Source organism: Myxine glutinosa, chromosome 4 (assembly GCF_964187855.1).
Source record: "Myxine glutinosa chromosome 4, kmMyxGlut1.1, whole genome shotgun sequence".
In the NCBI taxonomy this organism is placed as follows: Eukaryota; Metazoa; Chordata; class Myxini; order Myxiniformes; family Myxinidae; genus Myxine; species Myxine glutinosa.
Window position 1 is genome coordinate 201,860,416 of NC_136264.1, and position 24,098 is coordinate 201,884,513.

Below are 24,098 nucleotides of genomic sequence, written 5' to 3' on the forward strand. Positions count from 1 at the left end.
TCTTTAAAAAAAACAAATTTCGGCAGCTTGTAATTTTGAGCGCGTTAAGCGCGCTTCGGGTCCGTATCTCACTCCCAGACACCAATTGTTACGCTAATAGTACAATTGGTGTTCCAAAATTTGGGCTAAATGAATTTAGTCCCAGGTCCGAATCCCACTCCTGACAACAATTGTTACGGATCGCGGTTTAGATGTTATGATGGGCCGAGCGGATGGTCCAACCGCGACCGTTACAGGATCCCCAATTGGCCCGATTCCACCCGACGTTGACCAGATCGCACCACAGATATTCAATCGGGAAACCTCTAAAGCGACCGAAAGAGAAGGAAAAGAGAAGAAGACAGAGTACGGAGGAAGAACAGATTTATTATACACACACAAGCAATGGATGGAAGAAGCAGTCACACAGTGAATCGTTAACTTATACTATTCAATTTACTTAACCCCAGGACAACATTCAAGACAGACGACGTTCACACTTACATGGGGGAAATTGCAGGCTGGAATGGCGGAGGTGGGTTGCTGGAGAGGGAGGCAGGGTCAGGTCCCTGCAACCGGCAGGGCTGGAGGTAGCAGCTCCCAATTCTTCGCGTTTTTGGCGGGAAAACCCTCGGTCGCGTCGACGCTGCTGATGCTGTAGACGTCACGCGCTGGCTCGGTCACACCTGCTCCTCTCCTTCTGGTGGAGCCGTCTCCCTCCTCTCAGCGCGTCTCTCCAAAGCTTGTTTCCTCTCCAAGTATCTCTCCTTTTTGGTTTGGAGCGTCTCTCATCTCACAGCTCACAGCTCACAGCTCACCTCTCATGTCCTCTCTCATGTCATCTCTCATGCCATCCCTTCAAGCAGTCCCTTCCAGTCGCTTTTATTACTCGGGGCGGAATCAAGCCGCCGGCTGCGAGGGCACGCCTACCGGGTCGCTAACCGCGGTGCTGGTTGGCTGTTAGGGCTGTCCGATTCCTCCTTTGATCATGACGACGTGCCACGCCTGTGAGTTGGCGGCTCCTACCCCCCTCTTCTCCGAGATGAGCACATGGGCAATGGCGGCTTGCGGGATTGAACACCACTCGCACCCGCTTTTGAAAGGAACTTTGGGGAGCGGAGATGATTGGGGAAATTGAAAGGGGCCTACGCTTATTTCGTTTGATACAATGCAGAGTCAATCTAGTGGGAAACACATATTTAGCCTACATGGAATAAGGAAATAAACTATTTAAAAAGATATATCGTGGCCTGTGTGTAAGTTTCATGGAATTAACTAGGAGGACGGCTGCGACCATTATTTACATTACGAGGGTGTTACACTCAACAAAACCGTTACCCTTCTCAAAACCGTTACACTTCTCAAATTCGTTACAGTATTTATGAATTTTCTATCAAATTGCAGCATTGGAACGTATAATATTGGTTTGGATATTGTACTTTTTATGCTTATGTGGACTATTTCCTTTCAATTTCAGGTCATCATGGATTTGAGTGCTTGCATAATCTGCAAGAAAACTACACCAGAAAAACTATCTTGTCCACAGGAAGGATTTAAACGTAATGCCAGAGAAGTATACGCTGCATTCCTGGGAAATGTTGAGGAGTTCAGAAAAATAAATGCACTGCCAGTTGATGTAGAATATGTAACAGAAGGAACAGTAGAAACTTTTGTGAAAAATAATGCCTCATGGCATCGTTCTTGCAATCAGAAATTCAACAATTCCAAACTCAACAGACAAGTAATGAGGAAAAGAAAACATGAAGCCGAAGCTCTTGAGATGCGACGGTCAAAGCGGCAGTCGGTATTTGATGCCAAGTGTGTGTGCATCTTCTGTGAAAAAACAGGCGACCAAAAATTACACAACTTCCAAACACTTGGCGCTGATCAGTCCCTCAAAAGATGGCAACTGATATGCAGGATGACCAACTCTTGTACAAAATAACAGGGGGTGATTTAATCGCCCTAGAAGCCAAGTACCACCTGAACTGTTCAACACGATACAGAAACAGACATCGGGCTCATCGCCGTGAAGGTGTTTCTTCCAACACGGAAAGAGAACGAGCAGATGCCAGAGCGTTTGTGGAGTTGGTGTCTTATATTGAGTTTGCCGTTGAGGATGGGACATACCTGTTCAAGTTTTCAGATCTTCATGAGATGTATGAACGCCGTCTTCAAAATCTTGGGCATGATGTGTCAATTAATAAGAGCCGGTTGAAAAGCAGGCTTCTTGAGCACTTTGCCGACACCGGTATGCAAGAACAGACAGATGGCAAGAACATTGTTCTTGTATTTCCAGAAGGCATGCAACAAATGCTGAAAGATGCTCTGCATGAACATGACTATCAATCAGAAGCGCTACTTTTTGCAAAAGTAGCAAAAATATGCAGAGAAGAAATGTTTGGAGAAACACATTTCAAGTTTTCTGGCAGTTTCCCCCCTAAGTGCCAGACAATGCTTCCCAGTCTTATACTCCTGTCATCAATGATCCTTTATGGACCAAACCTGAAGAGCGATGTTAATGACACACAGGCTTCTCAAACAATCGCCCAGTTGTTCCTCCACAATTCAAAGAAAAGGTGCACGAAACTGGCTACTCCCAAACGACAGTCTCCTGAGAGAGAACATCCACTTCCAGTATACATTGGCTTGAATATCCACACATTGACAAGGAACAGAACACTCAGTGATCAACTGGCTAAACTAGGGTTGAGCATCTCATTCAGCCGGGTTCTGCAACTGGAGAATAAATTGTCATCTGCAATGTGTGACCAATTCACTGCTGACCAAATTGTGTGCCCATCTATTCTCAGGAAAGGTCTCTTCACTGTTGGAGCACTGGATAACATCGACCATAATTCCTCTTCTACTACAGGCAAAGGATCGTTCCATGGAAGTGGTATAAGTCTCATCCAATTTCCTACACAAGATAATCTCGGACGTGTTCGGGTGGCAACTTGCTTTCTTCCTGCAAATCCAAATGAGAAACCTCACCTTCTAGATTCGTTTAGCATAATTCAATCAGTACATCTGAAAGCATCAAATACCAGTGTACCACAGGTCATCATGACACCTGTAAATGGGAGGCTTGAAGAAGCAAAAGAAAAGGAGGAGAAATGGATTCAGCATGCTTCCAAGCTTCTCGACGGAAATGCAAGTGAGAAGGGAGACACTATCTCATGGGCTGCCTATCATGCATCTCAGCAATCACCTCCGCTCGATCCCCCTGCCTTGATTGCTCTTCTACCACTATTTCAAGAGAAGGCAGACTCACCAGCCATGATCAAGCATGCCATGAACATATTGAAGTCCATCACAGAGTTCCTCAACCCTGGCCAGATTCCAGTACTCACTTGTGACTGTCCAATTTTTGCGAACTGCAAGTATATTCAATGGACCTGGCCTGCAACTCACGGTGAAAATGAATTCCTGATCATGTTTGGCGGGTTCCATTTGGAGAAGGCCTTGTGGAATGCACTGGGAGATTTCCTAGATCAGAGTGGCTGGACTGTAGCTCTAACTGATTCAGGTGAAGCAACATCTGGTACAGCTAACTCTTTCATCAATGCCGCTCATGTGACACAGACACGACATGCCCACCAAGTGACTGCCTTAGCTCTATCACGCTTACAACAAGAAGCATATGAGCAAGCTGCTGTGTCCAGTGACAGCGAGACATTTGAGGCCTGGAGACTGGCTATGGCAAAGAAGAGTCCGACTTTCCAGTACTGGGACATAGTGCTGCGAACAGAGATCTTGATCATGATATTCATTCGTGCGCACAGAGAGAAAGACTTTCTTCTCTATGTTGAGTCTCTTCAAAGTCTCATGTTTCTATTTTTTGCACTGGACCACTACAACTACTGCCATTGGGTTTCCGTCCACCTCCGAGACATGCAATCTAGACGTGCAATGAAAAAAATGCTCTAGTGGTGTTTTAAATTCTGTAACTCAACGGGAAGATTATTATGAACTCTCGATATGTGGATGTTAACTAGTCAAACGAATTTGTGTGCAGACGAATCTAATAGTTTTTTTTTCCTGGATGACGTCAGAATGATGTCATAAAACCTTTAAACATTGTCGAAGTAGAAAAATGACAATTGCAGTGAATTCCTTGACCTCGGAAACATATATTTCGATGTCAAAATACACTTAATAGCCTAGTTCTAACTAATTCATTTTTTAATTATGATTGCGAAATAATTCGCTTATGACGTCATAATGACATCATAAATCTTTTAAAGATTGTCTAAAATAAAAAATGAAAAGTGCATTGAAATCCTTGACCTCGGAAACATATATTTTGATGTTAAAATGCACTTAACACCTCAGTTCTAAGTCATTGATTTTTTTTTATATATGATTACATAATAATTAGCTGATGACGTCATAATGACGTCAGATATTACACTTCCCATTATCATTTTTTTTGGAGCTTACTTTTTTTCTAGAAGGTATACCATGGAGATGCTTTGGTGAAAAAATTGTGCTTTTGTCCACCGTGTAACGACATTTTCACTATGGTACCCCACTAGTACTGCAAAAACGGCTGAACCGATCGCAACAATATTTTGGGTGGGTAATCCTGGGACCCCCTGGAGTAAAATAGGCTTTCTTGTTTTTCAAATTTTTCCAATTTTCCAATTTTCCAGTTTTTCCAAATACGATGGAATAATATTTACCGATATGTACAGTGATGTGGCTTTTATTGAAATTCTACAAATACTGTTTAGATTTTGATAAGAATCATGAACCTGCCGCGAATGCGGAAGTGGACAGATGATGGCAATGCGCGGGTTTGATAATATCCCAATACAACCGTCATTCAATCGTAATGCTAAATCGTTAAACGTTAATTGTGTTAATCGTGTTGTTAAACTATCAATTGATGATTGGAATTGAGTGAATACAATTACGATTTTAGAATTCGTAATTGTGTTCACCCAACCTAGAGGGGTCAATATATGGTTGAACCCCCAAAAAATTGATACAAAAGGTTTTTCAATGGATTCTGGTACCATTGGGCATGCTAAATAACATACTAAAAATCTAGTAACATCTGACTTCCGGAAAGGGGTCATTTTCAAGATGGCGTCCAAGATGGCCGCCGGGAGCTTAAAATGGCCATATCTCAATTATTATTCAACCTAGAAAGGTGATTTTGGTGTCTAACCCTAGGTTTTAGGGCCCAAGGAATCCAATTGAATCAATAAAATTACCATCAGTTAATTATTTATTGACAAGTCCAAGATGGCATCCCAAGGTGACATCTTGATCCACTAAAATGGCTCTGTCGAATAGTAGTCAACCTAGAGAGATATTTTCAGTGTGTATACCTAGGTTTAAGGCACCCAGGAAATCATCAAAATTACTTAAATAAGCACAAAGTAATCAGGTAATCCAGTAAGCCAGGTTTACCAGCCCATTAGGCATTTGTTGTCTGTGAGACAGGCCGTGTTTGTGAGACAGGCCGTGGATGGCGTCAAACACCTGGCGCTGCCAGCCCGCGGGCACGATGGGGCGAGGACGCCCGAGGGAGACGTCGCACAAGAGGGCCGCGCCTGCGCCGTCGAACGGCACCTCGGTGACACGGAGGCCCGTGACGGCGGTCCGCAAGGCCTGGACGTCGGGGTCAGCGGCCTGGTCCGCTGCCATCCGGGCATAGTCGATGCCGAGGTGGACTGCGTGGGCGACGGCCCGGGAAAGGCAATCCGCCACCGGGTTGTCCTTCCCCGCGACGTGCCGGATGTCCGTCGTGTACTCGGACACGGCCGAGAGGTGACGCTGCTGCCGGGCCGACCACGGCTCGGTGACCTTGCCCATCGCGAAGATCAGCGGCTTGTGGTCGACGAAGGCCGTGAACGCACGGCCCTCGAGCAGATGGCGGAAGTGCCTGACCGCCAAGTGAAGCCCGAGCAACTCGCGGTCGAAGGTACTGTAACGGCGTTCGGGCGGGCGAAGCTGCCGGCTAAAGAACGCCAGCGGTTGCCAAGCTCCACGCACCCATTGCTCGTGCACCGCGCCCACCGCGTAGTCCGAGGCGTCGGTGGTGAGGGCGATCGGTGCATCGGGCGCCGGGTGCGCGAGCATGGTGGCGTTAGCCAAGGCGAGCTTCGCGCCCGTGAACGCCGTGTCCATCTGCTCGGTCCAGGTAACGTCGCCTTTGCCCGGCTTACCTCGGAGAGCTTCGTGCAGGGGGCGCAGGAGCTGGGCGATACGGGGCAGGAACCGATGGTAAAAGTTCACCATGCCCAGGAACTCCTGCAGCCCTCTGATCGTGCGGGGGCGCGGAAACCCCTTCACCGCCTCCACCTTGGCCGGCAGGGGGACGGCTCCGTGCCTGGTGACACGGTGCCCCAGAAAATCGATTGTGGCGGCGCCGAACCGGCACTTTGCGGGGTTCACAATTAGGCCATGCTGGCCCAGGCGTTCGAAGAGCGTGCGGAGGTGGCGTAGGTGCTCTTCGCGGGACGCGCTGGCGACGAGGATATCGTCCAGGTAGACAAAGACAAAATCCAAGTCGCGCAGGACGCTGTCCATCAGTCGCTGGAACGCCTGAGCCGCATTCTTCAGACCGAAGGGCATGCGCAGGAACTCGAAGAGTCCGAATGGCGTGATGACCGCCGTCTTCGGGACGTCCTCCGGCCTGACGGGGACCTGATGGTAGCCGCGTATGAGGTCCACCTTCGAGAAGAAGGACCTGCCCGCCAAACGGGCGGAAAAGTCCTGAATGTGGGGGACGGGGTAGCGGTCGGGAGTCGTGGCGTCATTGAGACGGCGATAGTCCCCGCACGGTCGCCATCCCCCGCCGGGCTTCGGCATGATGTGCAGCGGCGACGCCCAAGCGCTCTCTGAGCGCCGCACGATGCCGAGTCGCTCCAGGGTAGCGAACTCCGCTTTTGCCACCGCCAGCTTCGTCGGCTCGAGGCGGCGTGCCCGGGCGTAGACCGGTGGCCCGACGGTGGGGATGTGATGGGCCACCCCGTGCTTGACGGCCCCCGCCGAGAAGGTGGGCCGCGTGAGGGCCGGGAAGCCGGCGAGGAGGCGGGTGAATGCGTCCGCTGCCGGAAGCGTACAGCCCAACGTGGCCGGAACCGAATCGTTCGGCAAGCCGCTTGGCAAGCCGCTCGTTGAGCTGGGCAACGCACAAGCGAGCGAGCTGAACGTCTCGGCCTGGACAAGCCGTCTGCGCTTGACGTCGACCAGGAGCCCATTAGCGCACAGGAAGTCCGCGTCAAGCAGTGCCATGGGCACGTCGGCGGTGACGAACGTCCATCGGAAAACCTGCCCTCCAAACCGCAGAGAGAGGCAGCGTTTTCCGTACGTACGGATGGGCGTCCCGTTCGCGGCAAGCAGTGCGGGGCCCCCACCCGCGGCGTGCTTGTCTGACGTGCCGGCGGGAATAACACTCACCTGCGCTCCCGTGTCGCACAGGTAACAGCGCCCGGAGAAGGTGTCCGTTATGAACAGCAGGCTGCTCGAACGGCCGGCGCTCATCGCCACTATTGAGCGCCGGCCCGGGCGTTTCCCGACCCGTTGAAGGAGCACGGCGGATGACACCGCCGAGCTTCGTGGCCGAACTTGGCGTGGAACCAGCACCAGGTGGTGGAGCTGGAGGAGCGCGGCTGGCTCCGCCAGGCCGGTGGAGTTGGCGGGTTTCCCCACGGTGGCGGTTTTCGCCGCGGCGGTGGGCGGGGCGTGGCGGCGCTCACGAGGCGCGTATCAGCATGCTGCTGAACATCAGCGTGCTGTAGAAGCGGATGCTGTGGAACATGCTGCTGAACATCAGCGTCGAGGGCCGTGACGGCCACGCCGACGCTCGCCCGCGTGTCCGAAGCGGCGAAGTACCTGTCCGCCTCGGCTGCCAATGCTCGGGGCTCCGTTCGCTCGGTCCCGGCCAACGCGAGGCGAACCTGCGCTGGAAGTTGGCGCCGGAAAAGCGCCCGGAATAGCGAACCGGGGGCCTCGTCGCCCAACAGGGACAGCATATGGTCCATTCGGACCGACGGGCGTGTCTCACCGAGCTCGGGGAGATCCAGGAGGCGGTCGGCACGTGCGTCGTCTGTGAGGCCGAACGTGGCTAGGAGTAGCCGCTTGAGTGTCTCGTACTTGTGGCCGTCCGGTGGGTGGCGAAGGACGGACACAACTCGAGCGGCCGTGCTGGGCCCGAGGGAGGCGACGACATGGCAGTAGCGCAGGTCGTCGTTGGTGAGGCGCCGAAGCTGAAACTGGGCTTCGGCTTGAATGAACCAGACCTCGGCCTGGGCCTCCCAAAATTCGGGAAGTTTAATCGCCATTGCCATGGCGTCGTGTTCGGAAGGATCGCTACGGCAGATCCAACGTCGAGGTCACCATATAAAGCGCGATGCTGCGCACGCTAATGCTTACGCAAAGAGCAAGCGGACAACGCGGTTCATAAAAGAGTCTTTATTAAAAGTACTCAAACTGCAGCACTCAACCGCTCAGGGCTCCGCGCTCCGCGTATATCGTGAGGCCACGCCTCTCTCCCTGGCGTCGCCCATCCCCACTTGGTGTGCGGGGTGATGTCACCGCGTCAGTGCTTTCGTGTCCGCCACAGTATCTTGTATAGGGAAAGTAAGGTTGCAATCTGGGAATACGGGTGAGTGCCATATCCAATGTTAACATTTGGGTTTTGGTCGTTTTCCACCATCGTTGTGGTTGCTGCTCGAGTTACGTTGAGCGACAACATAAAATCGTCTTATGGCGATCATTTACAATTGGCAGTAGTGGCTTTGAATTCTGTCTCCTTTAATGCCATTTTGAATGCTTCACTTTTAGGAGAACTATACATACCAGCACCAACTACATCGAACAACGAATATCCCAGAGTCAGAGTATTTGTGGATATAAAATAATGATCCAAAAGTACCGAATGTACTCAAAATACAAAAAAAAATAGAAGGAAAATCACAAATCCCATATGTCAGACAGAGGAAAGCTCAATAGTTGTGAAAAAGATGCACACATTCACAGTCGACTACGACCATTACTACGACTACTATGCCTATTGTTACTACTACTACTATTAATACTACAACGACTACTACTACTTTGTCTATTGTTACTACTACTACTACTACTATTAATACAACAACGACTACTACTACTTTGTCTATTGTTACTACCACTACTACTATTAATACGACTACAACGACTACTACTACAACGACTACTACTACTACTATGACGATTGTTACTACTACTATGACTATTGTTACTACTACTACGAATATTGTTACTACTACTACTATTAATACGACTACAACAACTACCACTACAACGGCTACTACAACGACTACTACTACTATGACGATTGTTACTACTACTATGACTATTGTTACTACTACTACGAATATTGTTACTACTACTACTAATACGACTACAACAACTACCACTGTGACTACGACTACTACTATGACTATTGTTACTACTATTAATACGACTACAACCAATACTACTACTACTACTACTACTACTACTACTACTACAATGACTACTACTATACTAATATGACTATTGTTAATACTACTACTATTAATACGACTACAACTACAACTACTATGACTATTGTTACTACTACTACTATTAATACGACTACAACTACTACTACTACTACTACTACAATGACTACTACTACTACTACTAATATGACTATTGTTAATACTACTACTATTAATACGACTACAACTACAACTACGACTACTACTATGACTATCGTTACTACTACTACTATTAATACAACAACTACTACTACGACTACTACTACTACTACTACTATGACTATTGTTACCACTACTACTATTAATACGACTACAAGTACTACTACTACGACTATTGTTACTACTACTACTATTTATACGACTACGACTACTACAACGACTACTACTACGACTACAACTACTACTATGACTATCGTTACTACTACTACTATTAATACAACTACAACTACTACTACTACTACTACTACTACTACTACTACAACGACTATGACTATTGTTACCACTACTACTATTAATACGCTACAAGTACTACTACAACTACTACTACTCTGACTATTGTTACTACTACTACTATTAATACGACTACTACTACTACGACTACAACTACTACTAATACAACTACAATTACTACTACTACTATGACAACGAGTACGACTACTACTATTTCTACAATTACTGCTACTACAACTATTTCTACTACTAATATTTATACTACGACTATTCCAGTGACTACTACGACGACTACTACTACTACTACTACTACTACTACTACTACTACTACTACTACTACATTCTCTCCAATTATTCCCACCTCCTTGCACAGTCGGCGATGAAAGGTTTTTGCCCAAGTCTTTCACGAGCTGGCTGGCCAGGCCTGACGGTCGACTGAAGGTGATTTGGGCAGGAAAGTGTAACTTGTTCAGGGCACCAGCCATAACTCTCCTACTTTTCACGAAAGACACCGAAAGCCTACGACCCTTGCTGGCAGAGGGGTCCTCCGACTCGATGCTCAACGTCCTTCTAATGGACGATGAACACATCGATGTGAAAGCGGATGACATTATATAGTTGGGTCGAGATTCGAACCCAGGTTAGACAGATGAGAGGTGTGAGCTATCCTACTGACCCCAAGTGTTATCCACAGTCATATAGATCGAACAGTTTACATAAAGAAAACCGAATGATGAAGAAAACGAGAGATTTCTGGAAGAAAAAAAAGTGCTCACGTGCAGATCTCCGTGAAAGAAGGTGCATGGCACAGCATGCTGTCATTCTTTGGTCCAATATCCAGCACCTCTTGCAGGTCCAGCATCGCGCTTAACTGGTACACCTGGTTAACGCATCCGACGTACACAGAACCATTTGGACCTCCGACTGAAAGCAACCTGCTAGGGGTCTCCAGCACCCTGGAGGCACTCAGGTAAAGGGAGATACTGCTCGGAGTCCAGCTCAAGATGATTGAGATCAGGAGTACCTGGAGAGACATCTTTTTACCTGCCATGATTCCCTGGATCCTGGCTTATTCTTGTTACTCAGGGTCTAAAGATTTTGTCCTTTTCTCCAAATGTGGAATCTCTTGTATAAAGTCGGTTCTCGGATCTTCGGCATTCCAAATGTTTCCAAATCCAGTCGTGCTTCATTCGTACATTTTCTTTCCTCTCATCGATAGATGGTGGACAGAAGGCACTCCTCAATGTCATAAAGCTGTGCAAAAAGCGACCTTCTCAGTGGTCTCCAACCTGTCTCTGCAAAGTGACCAACTCTCGCAAAGTGATATGGACCTCTTTGATTGGTCTCAAAGCAGTCTCTGGAAAGTTTCCAACTTTGGCAAACTTTCCATCCACCGTGCCAGTACGAATCGCTCCTCCACGCCCGCTAGAATCCTCTCTGCAAAGTTCACGATCCGAGTGTCTCTTTCTTGCAACTGAACCCTCCAGTCTTTCTCCTGTCGACTCCTCGCCGATGGCTACCCTGCGCCGTTCCCCTGCTCTCCCCTCCCTCCCCTCCGTTTCCTCCCCAGTATCGCACAATGTGCGCTTCCCTTTCCTGCACGCACGACGATCGCTCCTTAGAGCACGACCCGACATGGTGACCAGTGGTCCGATCGATAACCAGTGGTCCGATCGATAACCAGTGGTCCGATCGATAACCAGTGATCCGATCGAGAACCAGTGGTCCGATCGAGAACCAGTGGTCCGATCGAGAACCAGTGGTCCGATCGAGAACCAGTGGTCCGATCGAGAACCAGTGGTCCGATCGAGAACCAGTGGTCCGATCGAGAACCAGTGATCCGATCGAGAACCAGTGATCCAATCGATCAGAAGGATGCATTTTAAAACAGCTTTGGCAGTGAGCTTACAAACACCACCGGAGCACACCGTTTGTAAAGGGTCGCACTGGCCACTGATAAGGAACTTGGAAGCCCCCATTATAGATCGGAGAACACCGTGTGTAAAGGGTTGCACTGGCCACTGATAACGGAAGCCCCCCGTTATAGATCGGAGAACACCGTTTGTAAAGGGTCACACTGGCCACTGATAAGGAATCCCCCCGTTATAGATCGGGGAACACCGTTTGTAAAGGGTCACACTAGCCACTGATAAGGAAGCCCCCATTATAGACCACAGCACACTGTTTCGAAAGGGTCGCACTGGCCACTTATAAGGAAGCCCCCCGTTATAGATCGGAGCACACCGTTTGTAAAGGGTCACACTGGCCATTGATAAGGAAGCCCCCCATTATAGATCAGAGAACACCATTTGTAAAGGGTCACACTGGCCACTGATAAGGAAGCCCCCCATTATAGATCGGAGAACACCGTTTGGAAAGGGTCGTACTGGCCACTGATAAGAAAGCCCCCCATTATAGATCAGAGAACACCGTTTGTAAAGGGTCACACTGGCCACTGATAACGAAGCCCCCCATTATAGATCGGAGAACATGGTTTGTAAAGGGTCACACTGGCCACTGATAAGGAAGCCCCCCATTATAGATCAGACAACACCGTTTGTAAAGGGTCACACTGGCCACTGATATGGAAGCCCCCATTATAGACCACAGCACACTGTTTCGAAAGGGTCGCACTCGCCACTGATAAGGAAGCCCCATTATAGATCGGAGAACACCGTTTGGAAAGGGTGGCACTGGCCACTGATAAGGAAGCCCCCTGTTATAGATCGGAGAACACCGTTTGTAAAGGGTCGCACTGGCCACTGATAAGGAAGCCCCCGGTCATAGATCGGAGAACACCGTTTGTAAAGGGTCACACTGGCCACTGATAAGGAAGCCCCCATTATAGACCACAGCACACTGTTTCGAAAGGGTCGCACTGGCCACTGATAAGGAAGCCCCCATTATCGATCAGAGAACACCGTTTGTAAAGGGTCACACTGGCCACTGATAAGAAAGCCCCCGTTATAGATCGGAGAACACCGTTTGGAAAGGGTCGCACTGGCCACTGATAAGGAAGCCCCCCGTCATAGATCGGAGAACACCATTTCTAAAGGGTCACACTGGCCACTGATAAGGAAGCCCCCATTATAGACCACAGCACACTGTTTCGAAATGGTCACACTGGCCATTGATAAGGACGCCCCCATTATAGATCGGAGAACACCGTTTGGAAAGGGTGGCACTGGCCATTGATAAGGAAGCCCCCATTATAGATCGGAGAACACCGTTTGGAAAGGGTGGCACTGGCCACTGATAAGGAAGCCCCCCGTTATAGATCGGAGAACACCGTTTGGAAAGGGTCGCACTGGCCACTGATAAGGAAGCCCCCCATTATAGATCAGAGAACACCGTTTGTAAAGGGTCACACTGGCCACTGATAAGGAAGCCCCCCGTTATAGATCAGAGAACACCATTTGTAAAGGGTCACACTGGCCACTGATAAGGAAGCCCCCATTTATAGATCGGAGAACACCGTTTGGAAAGGGTCGCATTGGCCACTGATATGGAAGCCCCAGTTATAGGGGCGAGTTTGCATGTAATAAGACTAATGTACAAAATGTCATTTGCAAGGGTTTAACGCCCATTTGGTAAATCAGTAAATAACATTACATCACGATAGGGAAATGAGCGTGCCCGGTCTGACTGCGTCTGCAGCGATGAAACACCAGAGGAAGAGGTATGAGGCACGAAAGGTCCACCAAACGGTGTTGGTCCTCACTTTGCTTGACTAAGACGACCATTTCAAAGCGACATGACCTGCTGAGTGACCACCGTGGTGGCCCCGAGGGTTCCATCAGTGAGTATACAATTTGTGAATGAGTTGTATGATTATTGGAGGGCAGCATCATGGAGTGTACATCTTGTTTACATTTTGCTTGAAGTATCCATTTCCAAAGACTTCTTCTGTGTTTGCCTTATGGTTATAAATCCTGTCTTTGCCTGCACATCTAAGTGTTTTTGTCTGTCTGTTGCCTTCACCAAAACGGTAAATTCCAGTGGAGAGAAAGGGCTGACAGGAGCAGTCTATCCTGGTCCCTGGGTCATGTCGCCTCTGAGCAGTCTATCCTGGTCCCTGGGTCATGTCGCCTCTGAGCAGCCTATCCTGGTCCCTGGGTCATGTCACCTCTGAGCAGCCTATCCTGGTCCCTGGGTCATGTCACCTCTGAGCAGCCTATCCTGGTCCCTGGGTCATGGCACCTCTGAGCAGCTTATCCTGGTCCCTGGGTCATGTCACCTCTGAGCAGCCTATCCTGATCCCTGGGTCATGTCACCTCTGAGCAGTTTATCCTGGTCCCTGGGTCATATCGCCTCTGAGCAGCCTATCCTGGTCCCTGGGTCATGTCACTTCTGAGCAGTCTATCCTGATCCCTGGGTCATGTCACCTCTAAGCAGTCTATCCTGATCCCTAGGTCATGTCACCTCTGAGCAGTCTATCCTGGTCCCTGGGTCATGTCACCTCTGACCAGTCTATCCTGGTCCCTGGGTCATGTCACCTCTGAGCAGTCTATCCTGGTCCCTGGGTCATGTCACCTCTGAGTTGTCGACCCTGGGTTCGAATCTCGACACAGCTGTAAACACTTATCCTGGTGTCTCGCAGACACGGCAATGTATCAAAGTGTGCGCCTTTCCTCGGATGGACATTAAGCCGGGGGTTCCATCTGACTGCATTATTTCATGGACGTTGAAGATCCCACTGCGTCCTTTGCAAAAACTAGGTGAGTTATCACCGGCACCCTGAACAAATTAAAATTTCTTACTCTAACCTTTAGGGGGCATTTGATACCTTGCCGTGTCTGGTATCAAATGCACCCAGCAACATCAGCACCCAGCAACACCCACAGACAATGACGCGACTTCCAGCTATGTGCTGCATTGAAAGAAGAAGAGATAACAGACCCAAAAGTATCTAAAATATATGTCATGGAGGCTCTGACAGCAATTGTTCATGGCATCGAGTGGACGTGTCTGAGGTCCTTTAGATAATCCTGAATGAGAATTCATTTAATCCACCACAATCCCAATCCCTCCTCCTTCCAAATTTCCAGTTTTCGCTGTGAGAGTTTCCTTCTGTATCCATCTTGTCCTCCCCATGCATCCACTCCTGCCCATCATTGCTCCCCACACCCATTGTTTGTCCAGGTTGGTCCTTCCTCCAAATCCCGGTGGCGTCTGGTCAAATCCGTTTCTGTTGTTTGTTCCCCCTCCATCCCCTCCCTTACCTCAAATGGCTACACAGTTGACACCGCACGTGACAAAGCCGAATGCCTCAACTCTGTGTTTGCCTCAAAATCTTGTGTCCCAAACCCATCTCTCTCTGTTCCCACCTTTCCCAGTCGAACCCAACTGCTCCTGGACTCTGTGTCCTTCTCTCCTGACAAGGTGTAGAAGTTTTTTTTATCAAACCTCGACTCTTGATTCTGCAACTGAACCAGACGGCATCAGCCCACGGGTCCTAAAATCCTGCTCTGCCGCTCTATCTCACCCTCTCTCTGTTCTTTTCACCCTCTCTTTTGCTCAAGGTCATCTGCCAGCATCTTGGAAATGAGCAAACATTACCGCTTTACACAAAAAAGGTGCAAAAACAGATCCTTGCAACTACAGACCAATCAGCCTGCTTCCAATTATCAGCAAAGTCATGGAATCCATCATTGCTTCGGATATAAAATCCTTCCTCTTCTCCAATGGCTTGATCTCTGATCATCAATTTAGATTCAGACCAGGTCATTCTACTCTGGACATGTTGCTTCTGCTGTCTCAACAATGGATGGAGGTCCTCAATGCCAAACAGGAAATCAGAGCTGTCTCACTTGACATATCACGTGCCTTCGATACGGTCTGGCACCCAGCTCTGCTCACCAAACTCTCCTCCTATGGTATTGTGGAAGTGTAAGTCAGTATAACTTATTAGTTGGCACTGGTAACTTATTAATTAACCTGGTAACAAAGCAGATATATTTTACATGCAAACTCTGTGAAAGACGAGTTTGTAAATGAGTCAGGAATGCGCCCGAACATGATAATCTTTTGTCCACCTGGTCACAGCCCCTGGCTGAAGCACCCCCCTATCGTTTGGTAAACGGAACTCACAACAGGAGGGGAGCGAGCTGATACCAGGACTTGGTACATGCATGACCTCGGGGCATTAGCGGAAAGGGGATTAACCTTCAGCGGACAGGGGATTAACTCCAGTTTGTCCAATATAAACGAGAGCAAACGTGGAGTCAGGGGCACTCGCCACGATAACCCCTGCCCGACGGAACGAAAGAGGACTCGCCACGAAACCCTGCACGACGGAATGAACGCGTACCACGAGTTCGGCGCTGCAGCCGAACAAGAAGGACCATGCGGATAGAGTTAACCTGGTCCATTGAGTTAAACGATACTATTAGTTTAGTAATAAAATACATACCAGTTAATAATAAAGTCATGACCTTTTGTAAACCTGTGTCCGGTCATTGGAGTCCTGTGAGTCTCTCAGCTACAAATTCCCCTACAATCTGGAGGCACCGCTGACATCAATTGTACAAACAAGTCTTCTTTAAAAGGTGAGTGTGTCTTGTTTTGTCCAATATGATTTACGAACTTGGAAGTTATGTGTACATACATGGGGGAGCAGGTGGTCTGGGGCTTCCTTGCGCACCGATGCCACGATATAAGTGGGGTGACCCATCACGAATGGTACTTCGATAAACAACACGATGATAATTCGTTTTTTTTTCTAAATGATTTCTGTAAATACGTATTTTTGCGCTGGTCACTTTTTTTTTTTTTTTTTTTTTTTTTTTGTATACAAGATCGAGGCTCGTGAAAGAGCGAACATTAATCACACAGAAAGACAAACAGACACATAAAACAAATAACATCGGGAGCGGTAGACAAGATGGGGAGAGAGGGGGGAGGACACAAACACCACATTTGAGAGCAGGGACCGAGAGACATGGAGACATCGAGAGATCTGTGGGAGGGAGAGGGCCTTGGGGGGGAGGTATGTGAAGGGGGGGAGGCATGTGAAGGGGGGGAGGCATGTGAAGGGGGGGAGGCATGTGAAGGGGGGGGAGGCATGTGAAGGGGGGGGGGGGGGGTGGGAGAGGTATAAACATATGGACACTGCCAGGATTTCCAGGAAATAAGTTGGAATTTCCAACAAGGTGGATCTGGGGTGAATTAGTGGGGGTAGAAAAGATCAAGGTTATGGATGGGGGAAGATAAGAGATGGTGGTGAACAGCTGTTTTAAAGACCTGGAGGGAGGAGAGGGATTGAAGGGAGTGTGGGAGTTTGTTCCACAGGCGGGAGAAAAGAGGAATGAAAGAGTGAAGGTGAGCAGAGAGCCGAGATTTCAGCAGTTTAACCATCAGAGGGTTGCTGGCAGATCTTGTGCGACCTGTAGGAATATTTGGGGGACAGAGCACAGAGAGAGCTGGGGGAGCAAGGCCGGAGAGGAGTCGGTAGAAGACAGAAAGACCACCTACCTGCCTGCGGTGAGTGAGTGAAAGGCCCTCAGAGATAGCTTCATCGCGGGAGATTCCAATGATTTTGAAAGCTTTGGATTCAACAGCGTGAAGCCGAGCCAGGTGTGAGGCAGGAGCACCAGCCCATAGTGGAGAACAGTATTCCATTGAGCTGCGGATGAAAGCCTTGTATGTGGTGAGGAGCTCAGGTGTGCCGAGGAAGGACTTCGCACGACGGAGGATGCCCAGTCGGCGACTGGCTTTGGAGGCCAGCTTGGAAATGTGGTTTTCCCAAGAAAGATCATGGCAGATAGTGAGACCCAAAAGCTTGAGTGACAGAACTTCTTGGAGAGGATTGTTGAGAAAGTAGATGGGAGGGTTGTCCAGTCGATCTTTTCGGAGAGACATAGTAAGAGAGTGAGATTTGGCAGGATTGAAAGACATGTTCCACTTGTTTGACCAGTCTGTGATTTTGTCCAGGTCTTCAGAGAGTGAGGAGGCTGCAGACTGCCGATCTGAGGGAAGAGGAATGGAGCGGCAGAGAGTGGAGTCATCAGCAAAGAGATAGAGAGGATTTTCCAGAGAGTCAGAGAGATCATTGATAAAGACCAGAAAAAGCACAGGGCCCAGCACACTTCCTTGGGGAACTCCAGCCTGAACAGGAAGGGGAGATGAGAGAAATCCATTCAGGGCCACACGTTGACTACGACCAGAGAGGAAGTCCGCAAGCCATGCATGGAGATTTCCATGGATACCATAGGAGGAGAGTTTGGTGAGCAGAGCTGGGTGCCAGACCGTATCAAAGGCCCTTGATATGTCAAGGGAGACAGCTCTGATTTCCTGTTTGGCATTGAGGACCTCCATCCATTGTTGAGACAGCAGAAGCAGCATGTCCAGAGTAGAGTGACCTGGTCTGAAACCAAATTGATGATCAGAGATCAAGCCATTGGAGAAGAGGAAAGATTTCATATCCGAAGCAATGATGGATTCCATGACTTTGCTGATAATTGGGAGCAGGCTGATTGGTCTGTAGTTGCAAGGATCTGTTTTTGCACCTTTTTTGTGTAAAGCGGTAATGTTAGCTGATTTCCAGGATGCTGGCAGATGACCTTGAGCAAAAGATAGGGTGAAAAGAACAGAGAGAGGGTGAGATAGAGTGGCAGAGCAGGATTTTAGGACCCGTGGGCTGATGCCGTCTGGTCCAGTTGCAGAATCAGAGTCGAGGTTTGACAAAAACTCCTCCACCTTGTCAGGAGAGAAGGACACAGAGTCCAGGAGCAGTTGGGTTCGACTGGGAAAGGTGGGAACAGAGAGAGATGGGTTTGGGACTAAGGATTTCGAGGCGAACACAGAGTTGAGGCATTCGGCTTTGTCACGTGCGATGTCAACTGTGTGGCCATTTGAGGTAAGGGAGGGGATGGAGGGGGAACAAACACCAGAAACGGATTTGACCAGACGCCACCAGGATTTGGAGGAAGGAGACAGGTTTGAGAGTTCATTCTTGAGTGAGGAGAGATAGTGCTTCCTGGCACTCCTGAGGGTAGACACACACTTGTTCCGAGCTTGGTGGAAGGAACTGAGATTTCCTTCAGTTGGATTAGCCTTCCAAGAGGCAAAGGCAAGTTGTTTCAGGGCAACTGCCTCACCACAAGATTCAGTGTACCATGGACGGGAGGAAGGGTAAGACAATTGAAGGCGAGATGGGATAAATCTGTGCATGAGAGAGATCAGTTTGCTTTGGAAGAATTCCCAGGAAGAATTGATGTCAGAGGCAGTGGAGATGGGAGACCAATCCAGACGATTGATGGCTGCTTGAAGACCGTCCCAGTCGGCCTGAGTGAAATGCCAGACTCGTCGACGCTGAGGAGGCTCTCTGAGAATGGCCAGAGAGATGTCCACTTTGACAAGCACATGATCAGAAGAACCGATTGGAGCAGAAGAAGAGCAGCAGACATTAGCAGGGAAGTTTGTCATAACCAAGTCTAGAAGAGAAGATACTCCATTGGCTGAGATCCGGGTCGGGAAATTGACAGATTGTGTCAATCCCAGTGAGTCACAGAAGTCCTTTGCTGAGGTGCCATGACTAATGAGAGAGGAACCCACACCCAACCAGGTGGCATGATGACAGTTGAAGTCACCACACATGAGGAAGAGAGAGTTGGGATGAGTGGATAGAAGTTGGTCCATGTTGTCAGACATTGAAATGTAGATGGAGTCATCACTGTTTGGGGGACGGTACAGAACACATATGAACAAAAGGTGGGAGCGGAGAGGAAGCCGTAACCAGAGGTACTCCTGCGGGTGAGGAGGAAAGAGAGCAGTGCAAGGAGAGTGAGGAAGAGAGTTTTTGACAAAGATAGCCACCCCACCACCAGGCCGAGGCTCAGGTCTATCATACCGGAGGAGGGAGTAACCAGGAAGAGATATTAAGGAATCAGAGACATCTTGAAGGAGGAAAGTCTCTGTTAAGCAGATCAAGTCTGGATTGTCAGAAGCAACCTGTATGGAGAGATCAGTCAGGTTTGAGCGAAGGCCCCGGATGTTTGAGGTCCATACCGTTAATGAAGAGAGAGGGGGAGCATCGGGTACAGGACAGGGGAGGGGAGGAGTAGGGTAAGATGAAGGATGAGAGGGGGAGGTAGGGAGAGCAGTTGATAGTGTTTCAGATGTTGCAGAAGAGTTCCAAGAAAGGGAAGGATGAGGAGGATGAAAGGTTTGCTGGTGAAGGGATGCGGCACAGTGAGGGGTTGTTTGAGTGGGGGCAGAGGAAAGTAGAAGGTTTGGGGGTTGGAGGTATGAGATAGAAGGGAGACGAAGTGGGGAGGAGGCAGCTTGGAGGAGGAGGGGGGAGGAGAGAGAATTGGAGAGGAATGGTATGGGGGGAGAATTGAATGGGAGGGATTGGGGGGGAGTTTTGAAGGGGAGGAGTGAGGGGGGAGTTTAGGAGGGGAGGGGCAAGGGGGGAGTTTTGGAGGGAAGGGGAAAGGGGGGAGATCAGGAGTGGAGGGGCAAGGGGGGGATTAGGAGGGGAGGGGCAAAGGGGAAGTTTAGGAGGGGAAGGGCAAGGGGGGAGTTCAGGAGTGGAGGGGCAAGGGGAGAGTTTAAGAGTGGAGGGGCAAGGGGGAAGTTTCGGAGTGTAGGTGCAAGGGGGGGGATTTGGATGGGAGGGGCAAGAGGGGAGTTTAGAAAGTGGATGATTAATGGAAGACGAACATTGATAACAAATTGGGTTTGTTGTGATTTTCAAGTTAGCAATCCGGTTCAGGATGATGGAGGAGGGATGGAATGAATGTGAATTTAGACCATGTAGTGAGGGAGACGTATAAGATATTGAATTTCTTTTTTTTGAAGTGGAATGAGTTGGAGAGGAAATTGAGAAAAGCCTTTTAAATAGGAAGAAAAACAGCGTGTTGTAATATACCACTGAATAAAAAACAGAAGGGGAAAGGTTAAACATATTTAAAAATATTTAAACAGAACTATGAACAGTCTTATATGCACAAAAATACCAACGGGGGGAGAGCCGAGAGGGACCACCACGAGTCACGTGAACAGGGCAAATGGTGGATGGCAAGGAGATAATGGGGGTGGGGCGAACAGCACACCTGGACAGAAAATACAGGATGAGACAACAGTACACGTGGAGAAAAGAAAATAAATGTTTTTTGTTTTTTTTGTTTTTTTGGGGGGGGGGGGGGTGGGGGTTTAGAACGTTAGACAGTATTAAGTTCGGGGTAGAAGGGAAAAAACCAAGAGCCAAGCAAAACACACTTAAGTTAACAAAACACCGACGGGGGTACAACTACAAGGCCACACACGAGGAGCAGAAAACGATTAATTAATTACGAGTTACAGGAAATTCCAACCAAAACTAACTATAATCAAACAATATCGCATGGACGATAAAATAACGAATTGAAATTTGACAATCTATCTGGGGGACAATCTATCTGGGGGACACTAAGGGTCTTACTGTGACCTGGAAGCAAACGGAGCAAGCGTGCACCTTGCGACCGTTTGCTTCCAGGACGTGTAAGGCCGGTACACTCGTTTACCCACCCGTACACATAAAGTACTTTTTTTTTTTTTTTTTTGCTCTTGTTCAAAGCACTCGACTTGCTCGGCGCTCGCCGAGCGACAGGGAACCGGGAAAGGGAATTATATTTATATATATATATATATTTCCAATATGGTATTGCGACAAAAAGGCTTATATCTTTGGAAACGACTGGTCGGATTTAGACAAATTAAAACTCGTTCGATCAACAAATAAATTCATGACAGACAATCCCACCTCATGCCGGTCCAGAATTACTGTGAAAGATGGCGATTGGATAAAAATTGCATACCAACACTCCCTCACTGTCCCTCATGTCCATTCCGGCACCCTGTCTCTTGCTCCCGTTTTTTTCCCTCCCTTTACTTCCCATTGGCGGACGTTTTGCGAGAAGCAAAGCGTTTTGCAGGACGCTTGGGTGAAACAAAACCGGTGCTGTTTTTTTTTGGACGAAATTTGCCAGATAAATAGCATGGGTGACACGACGAAATGATTGGATTTTGGTTCAGGTCCGAATCCAGATCCGGCCTATCAGTGGGATACAAAACATAAACGGTTCACCAAGGCGGAGATATAATAATAATAATAATTCTGTATTATTTAGTTAACCAGTTTGTGTGAAACCTCAACCTAAATATAAAAATTGATCTGCTTGGTGTTAGTTTAAGGGCTGTTCCAAATTTATCCTGATTATGAGAGATAATTACAGGAAATGTGTTCTGTTCTTGTTTGGAGATTATGAGACAAAAACAGCAGAGTGGGAATCAGCAGACAATGGAACAGCTAGCGACGAGTGTTTTGTGAGTAGCAACCACTCTCTGGTCGAGGCTCATAGAAAAAAAAATTGATACTTATTGATTTGGCACGCTTACAATAGATATTAATGGCGAGGGTTGTGGTTGATTCGATTTTGCGAAATGAATATCCTTTGACCAAGTTAAATGGTAAAATAATGAAAATATATATAATTATTTACTCTTTGAAACTGGGTATAGTATAGAACTCTGGGTATAGTTCTCAAGTCACTCTGGATTGTGACTTGAAGAATGAATTGGAGTTGTAATGTAATGTAAGGATGCAAGGTAAAATTGAGTGATGGAATTATTGGGATTGCTATTAAATGAGAATTTTAATAGGATTTTAATGGGATTGTAATGGGATTTTAATGGGATAAATATAAAAGATATTTGTTTTTGTCAAGAAAAAAAGTAACCATTAGCTGAGGAGTCACAGAGGCCAAACTTTAACCTTTGACAGCAGACAAATTGTGTTCTGACAGCAAAAGACTTCCAAATAAAATATGGCAGAATAGTTGTTGATAGTTTAGGCACATATCAGAATGCTTGTTGATTTAAAATTTCAAAGTCAAATTTTTACACCTTCAAGTACTGATGAAATCTCCATTTTTCACATGTAGTTTTGTGGAAAAACGGATGAAGGTGAATAATTTAGGATTATTAGAAAAAATTTTGATGGGTCTAACTGTGGAAAGTGTTATTAAATCATAGGTAGAGGTAACAAGGAAACTAGGTGTTACTAGGAAACGAAAGTATTCAGGTGTTACCAGGAAATAAAAGTAGACAGACAAGCAAAATGAGTATAAAGACGTTGACCAACCAAGATGTTGCATATCTTTGTTGAAGTTCTGACGTTGTTTATTTCAATTATGGTCGGAATTATTGGGATTGCTATTAAATGAGAATTTTAATAGGATTTAATGGGATTTTAATGGGATAAATTGGGAACATTTAAATGTTGGGTTTTGCTAACGTTTCCACAACGTCGCCACAACGTTTCACTTTCGTTGTTGCAACGTTTTGCTCCAACGTTTTGTGAACATTTAAATGTTGGGTTTTGCTAACGTTTCCACAACGTCGCCACAACGTTTCACTTTCGTTGTTGCAACGTTTTGCTCCAACGTTTTGTGAACATTTAAATGTTGGGTTTTGCTAACGTTTCCACAACGTCGCCACAACGTTTCACTTTCGTTGTTGCAACGTTTTGCTCCAACGTTTTGTGAACATTTAAATGTTGGGTTTTGCTGACGTTTCCACAACGTCGCCACAACGTTTCACTTTCGTTGTTGCAACGTTTTGCTCCAACGTTTTGTGAACATTTAAATGTTGGGTTTTGCTGACGTTTCCACAACGTCGCTACAACGTTTTACTTTCGTTGTTGCAACGTTTTGCTCCAACGTTTTGGGGACACTCAAATGTTAAATAAACCGGATAAGAATTCACGAGTTATTTAATTATGAGCGATTATAGAAGTACTTATATAATTAATTACATTTCTTATTAAATTACAGTAATTACATTACAGTAATTACCTGAGGTAATTACAGTAATTACAGTTCCGGTAATTACAGTAATTACAGTAATCTTATTACAGTAATTACATTACATTAACTCAGGCACCTTTTGAGTAAGGAAGCTGATATTTGGACATGACACTGACCAAGTGATGTGGCTGTCAAGGGAAATATTGATTTATTGATTAATCATTTAATAAATTAACTCGTTGATTTATAAATGACTTATTTAATTAAAAGTCCTCAGAGATACATCTTCGGATGAAATACTTACAGATTGGTTATGCTAAGAGCCAATTGATTAAGGAAAATATTTGTCATATTG

General features: G+C 47.3%; 1 protein-coding gene across 3 annotated transcripts in view; it reads right to left on the bottom strand.

The window, feature by feature from the left end:
• PLXND1 (plexin D1) overlaps positions 1-24,098 on the bottom strand; it is a 538,253-nt gene that overhangs the window by 176,544 nt on the left and 337,611 nt on the right. The window contains exon 1 of one of the 3 annotated variants that reach the window (XM_068114236.2): positions 10,730-11,495. The exons of the other annotated variants lie outside the window; for them this stretch is intronic. Within the exon in view, the coding sequence (XP_067970337.2) occupies positions 10,730-11,004 (275 nt within the window). The 5' untranslated portion in view covers positions 11,005-11,495. Of the gene's footprint in view, positions 1-10,729; positions 11,496-24,098 lie in introns of those variants that run through there. 3 annotated transcript variants of the gene reach the window in all.